The sequence below is a fragment of the Cervus canadensis genome, chromosome 6, assembly GCF_019320065.1.
Source record: "Cervus canadensis isolate Bull #8, Minnesota chromosome 6, ASM1932006v1, whole genome shotgun sequence".
NCBI lineage: Eukaryota > Metazoa > Chordata > Mammalia > Artiodactyla > Cervidae > Cervus > Cervus canadensis.
In genome coordinates this window covers 50,881,994-50,897,412 of record NC_057391.1, presented here as the reverse complement: position 1 = coordinate 50,897,412, position 15,419 = coordinate 50,881,994, and the positions used below count along the sequence as shown (strand labels likewise).

The 15,419-nt window shown below is 35.9% G+C and overlaps 1 protein-coding gene across 2 annotated transcripts in view; it reads right to left on the bottom strand.

Moving 5' to 3' along the window:
- Nucleotides 1-6,671: 6,671 nt before the first annotated feature.
- Nucleotides 6,672-15,419, bottom strand: part of PRTG (protogenin) — a 144,257-nt gene continuing 135,509 nt past the window's right edge. For both annotated transcript variants that reach the window (XM_043471895.1, XM_043471896.1), the window contains exon 20: nt 6,672-15,312. In XM_043471895.1, coding sequence (XP_043327830.1) covers nt 14,908-15,312 — 405 coding nt within the window. In that variant the 3' untranslated portion in view covers nt 6,672-14,907. The remainder of the gene's footprint in view (nt 15,313-15,419) is intronic.

Here is a 15,419-nt window from a genome sequence, read left to right as displayed (position 1 = left end):
AGTATATTCGTAGAGTTGTACCAACCATCACCACTATCTAAAGCTGAATATTTTCATCACCCCAAATAGAAACTCTGTGCTGATCAGCAGTCACCCCCCTATTGTATTCATTGGTGATTCTTACCTGAATCAGTTATTACTATCACAGTTGCAAAATGGTCATTTCTAACTTTGCCACTCCTCTACATTTCTTACTCGACATTCTAGTATAAGAAAGAGCTTGCCTTTCTCCTTTTTTCCTCTCTCCCTCCTATCTTTCCTTCCTGTCAGAATTAACTTATTTTATTCAAGGAATTATAATAGTAATTCATTATTCATTGTAATACTCAATTTGTTCTAGATTTGGCTAGTTGGAGCCCTTTGGGTGACTCCTGTAATCTTTTAAACATATCCCATAATTTCTAGAACAATTACTTTTTTTCTGACACAAGATGTTCCAGGATTAAATACTGCCCCAGCCCTAGATTTAGCAATTTTCCTCAAAGAGCCCTGGTTCCTTTTAGTGGGAAATGGTATTTAAAAAACAGGGTGCTTGATGCACTCATTGCCAGTAAGTGTCATTGTTTATAGACTCTGGAAAAATGCAGTTTCATATGGTGCAACTACATATAGCAAATCATGAATTCATATCAATACATATGAATACCTCTAATTCCAAACCAATTTCACATGGTTCTTTGTCTTTACCCCTTCCCTCCTTGTATCTTTCTTCTCCTGAATTGAGAACCCTGGCTCCCAGAGTTCCCATATTTATTATAGCTTTTGTTACAAAATAAGCAAAATGTAAAAGTAGTGGTTTTCATATTAAAATGTATATTAACAATGCATACAGATTATAAGCATATGCACTCAGTTTGACAGTATATGGTCATTCGTTTGAATTTTAGTCAGGCTCTTTTTTCCCCAAAATGTCAACCTCACCACTTGTTGTTCCACTCTTATTTTAATGTCACTTCACCATGCTTTTGGATTGTAAAATTTCCCTGGTTTTAAAGAATTATCTATTATAAATGTATATTACCTAGCTCTAACCACTTTATAGTTTACACCTTACAAAGAAATTAGTAGATAGCTCTTATAAGACTGAACTGGAAGGAACCAGAAATGAAGAAGGATGAGAAAGAGAGCAATAAGAATTGGAGGAAGTCAGGGAGGGTCTAACAGAGCAAAAGGCTGTTTCACTAATTATTAATTTTCTTTATACTGATCTGAATATGTGTATAAACACATGTAAAAGAAATCAGTATGTATACTGGTTAAGTACCAAGACACCTGGATCCAGGCTGCCTGACTTCAAATCCTGCTTCTACATTTATTAGTTGTGTAATCCTGGGAAAGTTCCTTGATCTTTCTGTGCCTCACTGCTCTCATCTACAATAGGGACAATTATAGCATCTACTTCAAGGAGCTGTTGTGAGGATTAAATGAGTCAATGTACACCAAGTGCTTAGAATAGTAGCAAGTGTATATAGGATTCTGCGGGCTTTTTACAATCAGGTCTTTAATGTTTTGTTCATTTATCTGTGGTTTTGTTCATTTAGATTATATAGGCATCCAAAATTATCTTTTTCATGTGGAAATTTCTGTGAGAAATCTTATTAGGATTTTTATTTGAATTGCTTAAGTATATAGATTTATTTGGGGGTTTTGAAATTTTAAAAATAATGAATGTTCCTATCCATTAACTTGGGCTCTCTCCTTCTGTAAATAGTTCTTCAAATATGTCCTTCAACAGAGCTTTATAATTTCCTCTGTAAAAGGCTTACATGTTTGGTATGATATTTTTAATCCTTAATTATTGTTGACATGGTAAATTATACCTTTCTTTAAAAATTACACATTGTAGGGGTTTGTTGCTGATAACTCTATTGTACTTTGTATTTTGATCTTATACCCAAGAATCTTGCTTAAATCTTCTGTTTGGACCAATGGTTTGTCTATAGACTTCTCTTGGATTTCCTATATAGACAGTCATCATATGCATGTGATGAAAGTTTTGTTTCTTCATTTACAATTCTACCTACTAACCTAGTTCATGTGGGGTGGTATTGTATTAAAGGTTCATCAATGCTGTAACATGTATCAGAACTTCATGTCTTTTTATGGGTGAATAATCCCAGGGATGGGGTCGCACAGAGTCGGACACGACTGAAGTGACTTAGCAGTAGCAGTATTTCATTTGCTGGACACACTACAGTTTGTTTACCTATTCATCTGTTGATGGACATCTGGGTTGTTTCTAACTTTAGTTATTGTGAATAAACCTGCAATTAACACTGGTGTACAAGTATCTGTTTCAGTTTTTGTTTTCATTTCGGGGGGGTATATACCTAGAAGTAGAATAGGTGGCCCACGTGGTAATTCTTTTTTTTTTTCATATGGTAATTCTACATTTAGCTTTTTGAGGAATCCAAACGGTTTTCCACATTGGCTTCACCATTTTGTGTTCCTACTAGCCATGTGTGAGGGTTCATTATAGCCATGTGTGAGAGTTCATGTAGTAGACATGAAGTGGCATCTCATGGTGGTCTGATTTGCATTTCTCCTTTGACTCAGGATGTTGAACATCTTTTCATATTCTTGTTAGCCATTTGTCTACTTCTTTGGAGTAATGCTGAACTGTTTGTGTATTTTGGAAAGTAAGTCCTTATTGGCCAAATCGTTCACAAATATTTTCTCCCAGTCCACAGGTTGTCTGTTTTGTTTGTTTATGGTTTCCTTTGCTGTGCAAATACTTTTAAGTTTAACTAAGTTCCATTTGTTTATTTTTGCTTTTATTTCTAATGCCTTGGGAGACTGGGGTCAAAATGTTTTAAGTGGCAACAACATACAGGAAGATTTTTTCATCCAACCCTTAATGTAGGAGTAGTTTGTTTCCTACAGATATAATTGTATTTTTCCTACCATATTACTCTATTCTTTTTCTTAGGGTTATCTTTGCTTTTTTCCCCCTGTCTACTTCATTGTCTTCTCTTAAATTGATTGTGTCTTCTTCATTTCCTTGTCTACCTAAATTAGTAGACTTAGAAATGATAACTATTATTTTAGCACTTAATCTTAAATTTTTAACATAGTTATTTTTTAAAAGAATGGTAGAATACTTTGGCTCTGCTGAGTTTTCTTCTAGCCTTATGGTTCACTCCTTCTAGTATTGTAGTTTAACCTTGTTATATAAAATTCATTAGTAGTATTTTGGTTTTATATAGTCAATGTTGATTTAGATTTACCCACCTTTCTCTCTTTGCTCTTCATGAATTTTTAAAAAAGTTTTACTGAGATGTAACTTGTGTACCAGGGACTTCCCTGGTGGTCCAGCAGTTAAGGTTCTATTTCCACTGCAGGGGGCACAGGTTCGATCCCTGGTCAGGGAACTAAGATCCCACATACCATGTGGTGTGGCCAAAAAAAGGTAATTCATATACCAATATACCCACTTGAAGTACACAATTCAACAGTTTTTTTTTTTTTAGTATATTCACAGAATTGTTCAACCATCATCACAGTCAATTTCAGAACATTTTCATCTCTCCAAAAGAAACCTCTTACCCATCAGTGATCATTTCCCATTCACTACAAGCTTTCAGTCCTTTGCAACCACTAATCTACTTTCTGTCTCTATAGACACAAGTTGCTCTTTTGGACTGCCTTCATTCACTTAGTATTTTTAAAAACCTCATGCTTGCTATAGCATTTATCAGTACTTAATTCCTTTATAGTGCTGAATAAAGTCCATTGAGTTAATATACCACATTCCATTTATCCAGTCATGAGTTGGTAGATATTTGGGTTTTTTCCATGTTGGGGCTATTGTAAATACTGCTGCTGTGACTATGCCTGTACAAGTTTTTGTATGAACATGTTTTATTTCTTTTGGGTATATATCTGAGGAGTGAATTGCTGGGTCATACAGTTACACTATGTTACTTTCTAAAGAACTGCTAAACTAAATAGTTTAGAGGCTATACCTTTTACATTCTCACCAGCAATCTGAAAGGGTCCTAATTTCTCCACATTGTCAACACTTACTATAATCTTTTTATTTTAGTCATCCTAGTAGGTATCGGGTAGTATCTCATTATCTTTTTGATTGGTATCTCCTGCTTATTGTTGCTTCTTCTCATATACACTTCCCTACAGTGTGGAGTTCTTTAATTCCACACTGTAGTTATTTTTTGTGTGTGATGTCTTGAAGATATTATCCCACCATCTTCTTGCTTCTTTTATTGAGAAATCTTCTTAGTGAAACTATTAATCATTTTTTCCCTCTAACTTCCTTTAAATTCTTATCTTTGTCTTTGATGTTCTGCAGTTCACCAAATTCACATCTTGATGTGAGAAAAGAAAAGGGCAGTCCACTTCCGTATTCCTGCCTGGACAATCCCATGGGCAGAGTCTGGAAGGCTACAGTCCATGGGGTTACAAAGAGTCAGACACAACTTAGCAACTAAACAGCAGCAGCAAAACAGCAGCAGCAGAGACTCCTTTGCCTAGAAAAGTTTTTTGTATTGTTTGTTTTGTCCAGAGTTCTAGGTTAGAATTGGGGAAAACAGAACAATGACTGTTGGGAGTCATCAGATTGGAGAGACTTTGCAGATATTCAGACTATCTCCTTTTGATATAAAATCTTTATGGTATTTTTGTATATTGTAAACAATGCATTTCATACATTCAAGATTGTTTTAGTCTCTGAGCTTTCACTATTGCAAGAGTCCTTAAAATTGAATGTGAGATAATCATTTTCTTCTTTTACTCTCATTAGAGCCTCAGATAAAATGCTGAATACAACTCAAGACTTTCTTAATATGAAAAAAAAGACATCTTGCTGTGGATTTTTTTAAGACTGAGGATTATGCTTCCTGAATCCAAGGATTTCATAAATTTAGTCATATTCTTTTTGAAAATTGCTTAGCCTTCATTCTTTCACTTTAGAATGACTGTCAGATGTATGTTGAATCTTCTGTTTATTTCTATTTTCTATTTAACTATTGTGCTGCATCCTGGACAATTTCCTCACATCTATCTTCCAGTTTTAGAATATTCAATGTAGTTGATATGCTGTTAAATGGATTTTCAAAAATTCAACAACTTTTTTTTTTCCTAATTTCTAGGAAATCTTTTTTTTTTTTTTTAATGTACTTGTTCCCTTGTGGCTGAGCTGGTAAAGAATCCGCCTACAATGCGGGATACCTGGGTTCGATCCCTGGGTTGGGAAGATCCCCTGGAGAAAGGAACAGCTACCCACTCCAGTCTGGCCTGGAGAATTCCATGGGCTGTATAGGCCATGGGGTCAAAAGAGTCAGACACGACTGAGTGACTTTCACTTTTCTTATTTTTTTGATATAGTTTCTTGTTCGCTTGTTTTCTTTCTTTCATGTCCTCCAATCAGCACAATGTCATTTTGAGAAGCTACTGTTCTATTTTTCAGTTCCCCTTTCATTACCCAAATCAGGAGATCTTTTAAAAAATAATTCAGCTATCTTACAAAGTTTGTTTGGGTCATATTTTACCTGTTATTTCTAGATTTTTTAAGTGGAAAGGCTTTCAATATTTCTCAATCATTTTTTATAATATTAAAAAACAAAAGTTTTAACTGAATTAGAAGTGTGTCTATCTGGATGAGTCATAGCTTTTAGGCTATTTATTTCTAAGGTAAGCAGTCATCTACCGGAATGGGAAAATTGCTCTTTCCTTGTTGCTATTCAATAAATGCCAGATGAAAACAATTCTAAGATGCCTTGCTGTAATTGTTCAGTTGCTAAGTTGTGTCCGACTCTTTATGACCCTGTGGACTGCAGCATGCCAGGTTCCCTGTCCTTCACTATCTCCAGAAGTTTGCTCAAACTCATGTCCAATGAGTCGGTGATGCTATCCAACCATCTCATCCTCTGATGCCCCCTTATCCTCCTATCCTCAATCTTTCCCAGCATCAGGGTCTTTTCCAGTCAGCTCTTCGCATCAGGTGGCCAAAGTATTGGAGCTTCAGCATCCATCCTTCAAATGAGTATTTAGGGTTGATTTCCTTTAGGATTGACTGGTTGGATCTCCTTGCAGTCCAAGGGACTCTAAAGAGTCTTCTCCAAGGCCACAGTTCAAAAGCATCAATTTTTTGGCGCTCAGCTTTCTTTCTAGTCCAGCACTCACATCCACACATACCTACTGGAAAAACCACAGCTTTGACTAGATGGATCTTTGTCAACAAAGTAATGTCTTTGCTTTTCAATATTCTCTCTGGGTTTGTTATAGCTTTTCTTCCAAGGAGCAAGCGTCTTTTAATGTCATGGCTGCAGATGCCATCTGTAGTGATTTTGGAGCCCAAGAAAATAAAATCTGTCACTGTTTCCCCCTTTCCCCATCTACTTGCCATGAAGTGATGGGATCAGATGCCATGATCTTCGGATTTTTAATGCTGAGTTCTAAGTCAGCTTTTTCACTCTCTTCTTTCACCCTCATTAAGAGGCTCTTTAGTTTCTCTTTGCTTTCTGCCATTAGAGTGGTATCATCTGCATATCTGAGGTTATCGATATTTCTCCCAGCTCTATTCCTACTGCTTGGAGTAGACTCTATAATCATCCCATCACAGGATATGAAAGCCATCAATTTGATAAACTCAAAGTTTTCATTCTCTATCACCCAAAAGAAAAGTGAAAAGTAAAAGAAAACATGTCTTTTTTTCTTTTTTTTTTTAACTAAGGAAAATTTTTATTTAAACTGTGCAATCAATCAGTATTTAGACAGCAGTTTCATAAACATTTTGGCATTTAAACTTTTATTCATTTTTGGCATGACCTGTAGGATAGTATATAAACTATCCTGAGGATGGGAAAAGTACTAGGCAATATTTACTATGATGCTAGAAAAAGAAAACAAGCCCACATTATTAAGCAAAATATGTTTTAAGAAGACATTAAAAAAGTACATTCAAAATCAAGGCAAACATTTGCTTTCTTCATGCAATGGAGTTCACAGAGCTGATCCCCTGAGTCAAGTATAAAATTAAAATAGCTCAGCTCTAGAGTCCATTAGCTAGTCTGCAAATGCTGCCCTTACAAGAAAATGGTATACAGAGTGAAAGGATCCAGAACACCCATGATATGAAACAATAAACAGCTGGCTCCCACACTTTCATTTAATTCACATCTTTGAAGAAAATAGAAAAAAAAAATCGCACATACACAGACATAAAATATTGTCCAACAACAGCAACAGACAGACAAACAATATATGTCCTCTAGTCTACTGATAGGCTAAGGCAATGTGTGTGAATTAAGGCTTTGCAAATTTCTTTAACAGGCTCATGTTAAATCATTGGTAATCATTTTCATTTGCAAACAGAATAAAGAATGTGGTAAAAGGGAGAAAATGTTTCAGGTAAAAATTTTTAAGTATTTTTAGCTGTTATTTTTAAAGATAGTTCTGCAGAAAAACAAACTTCTGTAATGTAAATTTTAAAGATAAAATCTATAAATCAGGACTATGTCTATATACCATGAACTACTTATAAGATACAAACAAGTAAATCAAGAAAGGAGTTCAGAATCCCATGGGTTATACTAAGAGTGATATTTGCTGGTTCAAGAAAGTTAGAGAAAATATTTCCTTTCTCTAAAAAAAGATAATCATGTAATTCTTGTCAATAAGCCTTAAAGGCTGACTTGAATAAACTAGAATTAGATGCCAGTATGTCTTACCCTAAAATTTATTCCAAACAGTTTAAAGAAATTTGGAAATGCCCCATAATCTTGAAAAAGTAGATCTGTTAGAGAAGAATCCTAAAAATGCACTCTGTCCTTACCCATCCACCCCTCTGGGGATATTTGACTCTCTCCCTAAATCTTTAAAAGCCAAGATATCAAAAAATAAAAGATTTAAATTAGGGTAAGGCGATTTCATGTTTAGTACTTTCAAAAGCACTGTAAATCCCCCTGTTCAGCACATAGATTTACCTACATTAAAGATGAGTGTTTAAATCCCTGTCTACATCTGTTATCCCCCACTTTCTTCTGGTAGTTTTTTTGGTGTGTATATTGAAAACGAAAGCATTTTTCATTTTAGCACAGGCAAATGTAATTGGAAAGGCTGTCAGGTAAAGAAAGAAAAAGCTATTAAGATATGTTTCATAGCTGAAAAGAAATGACTTTAGGATTCTAATTATTTACACTTTTAAGTTTTCAAAGTACTACTGCTTCATTCTGCACAACAAAGTATGGAATAAAAGGAACAAAAAAATGAGTTAAGGATTTTTTTTCCTACCAATTTTCAAAATGGTCAAGGACTAGAATTTAGGTGTGCCAAAGACTAACGTTATACTTGTTCTACTATATGATTCTCCTTCAACTTTGCTCCCTCCTATATTAACTAGGTTGAATTCAAATAACACCTATGCTCTTCAGATCTAGCAAACAGGGATGACTGGTTACAGGCCTGGCTTTTTCCAGTTAATAAATTTCTACTTAGATTTGGGGACAACAGGAAAATTACAAAAAATAAAAATTCAATTCTGAACACCTAGTCTAATAAAGAAGGGCTTGAATAGTTAAGGGCTCCAGAAACTATATCTCCCTTATTTAATGCAACTCTAGGCCTAAGCATCAGTTTTCACACTCAGTTCTGACTAAGAGAAATTGATGGTGTCAAAGGAGAAAAGAAGGGTGGTTAGGAGATGACAAAGAGTGAGTTATAGCCCCTGTAAATTCCTCCTGTGAATAAATGGATGTAAGACAGACTTCTCTCTGTTGGTTGGCTATGACTATGTGGACAGGTTGTGCTGACAGAGTGGAAGGTACCATGAGCCTAGGTAATTAAATATCATGTCTCAGTTGAGATGATGTATCACAGTAGAAATACTGTAAATGCTGCAGTTGGACCAACTTGGGTTTGTGTCTTGGCTAAGCACCATACTAGCTGTGATCTTTGGCAAGTTAGACATTTTAAACCTACTTCCTGATCTCTAAAATGGAGATACTATTTACTCTGTAGAATGTAGCAGTATGCATGGCTGAAGCATATGCATGGCACATCATGTATGCTCAGTAAATGGCACATCCCTTTCTAAGGAATAGAATCAGAAGTGGCTGAAAAATGACCAGCACTCTTAACCTTACTCATATCATCATCACGGGCCCTACCTCTTAATGGAGAAAGCTTTATCTTGTTCATTGAAGAAATGCTAAAACTTAGGGTAGAATTATAAACTATCCTTTATATCTGAAAGAAGGCTTGATTGACATAACCCAGGAATCAGAACAAACTACAGCAGTGGAATCTAAAGCTTTCTAGGTAAAGGAACAATTGACATCAAAAAAGAATTACAAGAAAGATAAAATTTCCCAGGAGTTGTACATGCTGATAAGGTTAAGTGGAGGCTCTAGCTGAGGCTCATGGAAAATCAAGAAGCTATATCAAATTGAAAACCAAACAGTGGCTTGTGAAGCTGAAGAAATAAGCCTGACTTAAAAGTCAGAAGGTGTGCATGTTGCAAAATGCTTTTAAAAGGAAATGAAGAATGACCTTGAGCATGGTTCTGTTCATCTACTCTGAATTCCTATGTTTGAGGACTTTTCCTCCACTCTACCCTAACAATCACTTAAGAGAAAAGGACAAAGCTCAACTATAATAAGAACAGGTTTCAAAAATTTCTGATGAAATTCCATAAAGTTTAGAGCCAAATACTATGAAACTTTCCTGTTAAACAGATGGAACTGAGATGTTAATTCACAAAGTACGTATTCAAAAAGTTTCAAGTTGAATTGTTTTCGCAACTGATTTAGAGAGAAAGCTTAATGTGTACATTTGATAGGCGATAAGCCAAGGTTTTCATACCTTTGAAATTTTGAAGATCCCCAAGGGACACATGACTTCACACTTCCAATCTCTGTAATGCAACAGACATTTTATGGGGATCAGAGTTCTACAGAAATAATGTACCTGTTGTAAGCAAAATAATGGCCACCCACAGAAGTTCAAGCTTAAATACCAGGACTCTGAGTATGTTACCATACAGGGCAAAAAAGACACTAAGGATGTGATTAAGTTAAGAATTTTCTTGGTTTGTCCAAATGGACGCCATCTTATCAAGTGAGTCCTTAACATCCAAGAGCCTTTGCTGGTTAGGGTCAGAAAAAGAGATATGTTAATGGAAGTGGGTCAGAGAGCTGCTATGTAGCTGACTTTGAAGACAGAGAGTGGGATCTACAACTTCTAAAAGCCAGAAAAGACAAGGAAATGAACTTTGATTTTATCCCATTGAGACCTGTGTCAGACTTCTGACCTACAGAAATGTAAGATAATAAATCTGTGTTGCTTTAAGGCCTTCTTTGTGGTAATTTATTATAGCAATAGCAAGAAAATAATATAGTATCTGTCTGGTAAAAATGCAAGACTGTCATGTTAATCTTAAACACCTTCAAAAGCTTACCAGGGGAAATCACCTGAGAAGATTAAAGCCTGCAAACATACACATTGCATTAGCCTGCAATCTTACGTCCTGAGCATAAATCAGCTTCACACAATTCTATGTATGTGTCCTTCTAAACATCAATAAAATTCACAATTAGACAACTGATTGTGTATGGTAATCTCCAGAACCTTCTATTCTGTGCTCACAGAAATTATGACCATTAAACCAAAGCAGTTTTATCAGAGACCCACGTGGCAAACTGTCAGAAACAAAATCTACAAAATACATGTTTAGTCTTAAATCATGACTCTTCCAATATACTGGAACTTTTTTTACACTATTAAAAATTTTACATTCAATGAAATATAAATGTATATGTGAATCATGACAGCCACTGCTGAGGTGGAACCACATCTGGATATTCTAGCATTAAAAAAAAACAACTTTCAAATCCATCTTTTTTGTGAGACTCAATTGTCTCCAAAGTTGTCTTCATGGACCTGAGCAATGACCCTGAGTCATCAACATGGGCAAGCACAATGTCCTTAACAAAGGCAAGACAAACCAACGCAAATCACTGTCATTGTTCCCAAGGTTGGCACCACTCTTGTTTGAAGCTAAGGCAAATAAAAAAGCACTTCCCTGAGGATCTAATTTCCCTGATGTGCCAAGGCTAATTTTTTAAAGCCACTTAGTGGATAAAGTTGTGTCCTTACTTTTAAGCTAATCAAAATATAAAACTCTGTATTTCATGAACAAGATAATTGTTTTACCCATGGTTCCACTGAAGTTTGAAATAGCAAGCTCCCTTGTTGCAATTAAAATATGTCAATTCACGAACAACTTCAAAGAGCACATCTATCAAAGAACAGCCACTTGAAAATTGATACGATTCATTTCCTTGTTATATCCCATTGCTCTCCAGACATGAGAACATTCTTGTTATTAAGTGACTGCCTCAAGCCTTCAGAGTAAACCAGGTAATGCGTTAAGCAGGAGGAAGGCTGCATAGGCTGATTCAGGGGTTGCCACAGTGCTCTGCAATGGAAGAGCCTGCTGATATTTCTGTAGACATCCCACACTCAAGGTGCTTAGGAAAGTATCACATCATTTGGCAAAAACATCCTGTGGTTGAATCAGCAGATTCAATGGAAAGTCCCTTTGTATGCTGTTTGTATATAGACTCGGTTCTGGAGAGACAAGTTTGGTTGACATAGAAACAAGAAACAACAGTTTAATGTACAACTAAATCTGCCTATATGTGGAGGAAACCTTAAATTTATCTTTGGTTTTTTAAAAACTTGCTGATAAAAAACACATGAATTAAAACACTGATAAATACCAATATAACTGTATTGCTTTTAATTATGTAAACTTAGCCCTTTGATACCCTTTGCTACTAAAGCTAGAGTCTCTATCAGCCTCTAAATAAATTTATTTCAAATCTGCTCATCTTTACTTACTTACAGGCTAATCTATATACTTAAATGGTCTTTGGTATGAAAATACTGATGAGCAGTATCTTGTAATATTTGGCATAAAAATGACATGCATGTATTAGTACTTATAGCAAAAAAGTCTTTGGAAAAGAAAATAGTTACTATTTGCATATTAGCCCCTTCAGAGTGAAACACCATGAAGTAACACCACTGTGAAAGATGAATGAGAACCTTCACATTTCAGTTACAATTTCACACTTAAGACTTCAAAGAAGCTAGCTTTGGCCAAGTAAAAAGAAGTCTTTGGTGTATACTAAATATCTTATTCAATGATACTAAAATATTTGTCTTTGGTGAAAAGATTTTTTTTTCCTCTCCAACAAGTAGTTTCAACAATTTCAAAATACTATAATACTGTGTAGCTGAAGATTTACTTGCTGAAGAAAAAAAATTACACTTGAAATTCTTTGGGAACTATCTGCTGGTGAAGAACTTTTAAATGCTCTGGTAACAATAAGGTAGTTAAAATTACTAGTCTAATTAACTATAACAATCAATATAACCCCTATTATTCTGGGTTAGTATCTACTTGTATAAGCTTCATACCTATAGATGTTTCTAGTTAATTCAATTTGGAGGGAAATCATAGATGAATTTTCACTCTCTACTGAAACTTCTTTGGTAACAAGATTATTATGAAAAAATCTTATACAAGAACAAAATGAAAAAGTGAAAGAGTAAAAAACATACTGGTAAATAATTAGCAAATAGTTACAGCCTAAAGATCTACAATAACTATGGGCCTATTCATCAAAAACAAAACAAAATACTTTCCTTAAGGACTTCAAATTATCAATTTTAGGCTTTTAAAATGATTCAAATGAATAGCTTCCTAGACAGGATGGATGATGTTTCAACTTTATAGATTTTGTTTGCCTTTTAACAAAAGTTAAAAAAAATAAAATGAACTCATTGTACTCCTTCCTTTTAGATACTGATAAAAGTTGGCCCCACATACTTTCTACTTACAAGCCCACAAAGATATACCCTGTCAATTTGCCCATGCTTCCATGAGGCAGCTCAAAAGTAACAAAATGTTCCCTGAGTACAGGAAAAAAAAATAACACTAGAATAACTTTAAAAGGAGGTAGTATAAACAGGAGCTATAAAGGCAGGAGCAGCATTTTTCCTTGCCTCAGATTGTTCACCTAAAGCTCTGCTTTTTTGTTTCGCCATGAAGCCCATACTTAGATAACTAAATGGAGGACTGTGAATTTAGTTCAGAACTGCATTAACTGGCACTTAATGGTGGTCTGCTTCTGAGCACATCCAATTTGGCACAAAACTACAGATTGAAAAACAACCAAAAAATGTTGTATCACCAGATACTGGGAAAGAAGATGGCAGAGATGGGACTATTATCCAATAATATTTTTTTGTCTTTAGAACACCATTTAACATGGCCTCAATCCCCAGTCTATAAACAAAAGTTTCAAGGGGGATAAAGATTTCTTTTAAAAAGAGGCTCAAAAGTCATTTCCAGATAATTTGAAGAAATATTTTTCAAAGGTAAGAGGATCCCCTCTCTACACCATGGGTTTAATTCTTTATCATCTCCCACTGCTGGGCACCTAATAGGTAAGTGTCTTAAAACTAAGAGAAGGCCTATTCTGTGTGGCTAAGTAAACAGTTTACGGATTTCAAACGGCAAGAGGATTAACTCACTACTGGAGTTAGCATTCCTCGTTCACAGCGTCGACACTGAAGGAAGATTAAACAGGGTACCAAATTCTCTTAAGGATTCAAGAAAATACAAACAAGTTAGTAGAGCTCAGAATACTTATCCCAACAAAACCTGCACGAAAACAAACCCAAATGCTTTGATAAAACACTGTACCTTAAAACAGTTATTGATGAAATCCAAGAAACTCTTAAGGCAACTTTTGGTACTCTTATCCTGAACAACTTCGTGAATATTAAAAAAGTATAAGGCAAAGAACTTCATAATATATAATGGAAGGCACTGTTACCATGATAACCTCAAGTTCATTTCACTGTCTACTGTTGCATTTATACTCATTATTAATATTTAATGAAAGTTTTTTTTTTTACCCATTTTGGGCTTCCCTGGTGGCTCAGATGGTAAAGAATCCGCCTGCAATGCAGGAGACCTGGGTCACCAAGCTGGGATTTATACAAAAAAAAACTGCAAACTCTAACTTATTTTCTTTAAAAATCTGTTTTCTGCAAGCTGTTTTGCAACTAATTCTGGAAAGGTTGAGGCTGCTTTGCAAACTAAGACAGTGCAGACTTTGGCCAACCGTCAGGTAAAGAAACAGGTTGAAAAGGCACGGCTTCCAGGCAGGCTGAGGTGTGGGACACAGCAGATAAAGCACTCCGACTCCAATGCCCACAGCACAGAAGCCCTTGATACAAGAGGGTTCCCTGTATGCTACTGAACAGTTCTATTCTCAGAAGAGATACACTTTTTTTGTGTGCTGGTCATTCAATAAAGTCAAACAGCCCACTTTTCTCAGTGGTTTCAGTCCTCACAGCTAGAGGTGTTAAATGATCCAAACCATGCAGAGGTCATAGTTTGTTGTTATTGTTTTAACTCAGAGCTTCAGATAAACATTCTTACTCACCTACCTATATGACTCCTTGGATCACACACATGACACATACAGCAACTGAAAACAAAACGCTACTAGGAAGTATCATCGTTTATGTAGCTGAGATCAACTATCACAACGAATGAGGTAACAAAGTTGTCTTCTGAGTTTGCCCTCTGGCAAACTGAGGTAGATAGTCAGCAAAGGGGCTTTCAAAAGTCTTCCCTTTGCTCCAGTGATATATTTTATAATCCAGTCAAACACCTTGACTGTCTTTTCACATTGCTGACAATGAAACATTCAAAATACGTGAGCTTAAAGATTAAAAAAAAAAAAACATTCAAAAAAGGTGAGATACCCAGTAAGATACCAAGATACCAAGAGTTTCACAAAAGGCTTTGGCTCCCTGTTCATTGTCCTTCGAACAGACTTACAGGTGAGAATACCTGGATGTGGCTGTCTAGATTGGAAAATCCTTTTTCTCAAAGCAAAGCCTGGCAGGGGCTGGCTGAGAAACTGAAGAGGAAGTTTGCTCAGCACCCGACCGCACTGCAGTCTCTTCACACTTTCTCACCGAGGGGTCCCCACCCAAATTGCTGCCGGTGAAGGAACTGGGGGTTACGGGTATGGTACTGATAACGGAGGACAGGTGTATTTCATCATTGGACTCGTGGGAGAACCTTCCAGAATCCCCAGTTTCGTGGCTGCCTTCACTGTTGGCTGAATGCTCAGTATCAGCTGTAACACCAAAGGGTCTTGGGAAGCTGGCTGTCTGACCTGGGGAGCTGGGGGAGTCTTCATCGCTGATTAGTATGGTAGTGCCTGGCTGGTAAAGGCAGACCGCTTGAGTAAATCTTCTTTGAGGCTAGGTAAAAATACATAAAACACCATCAGTGATAACAGAGTGCTCTGAAAAATAATAAATTGGTTTTACATATTTCATATATTCTGAGATAGCAAATCGATGGAGTA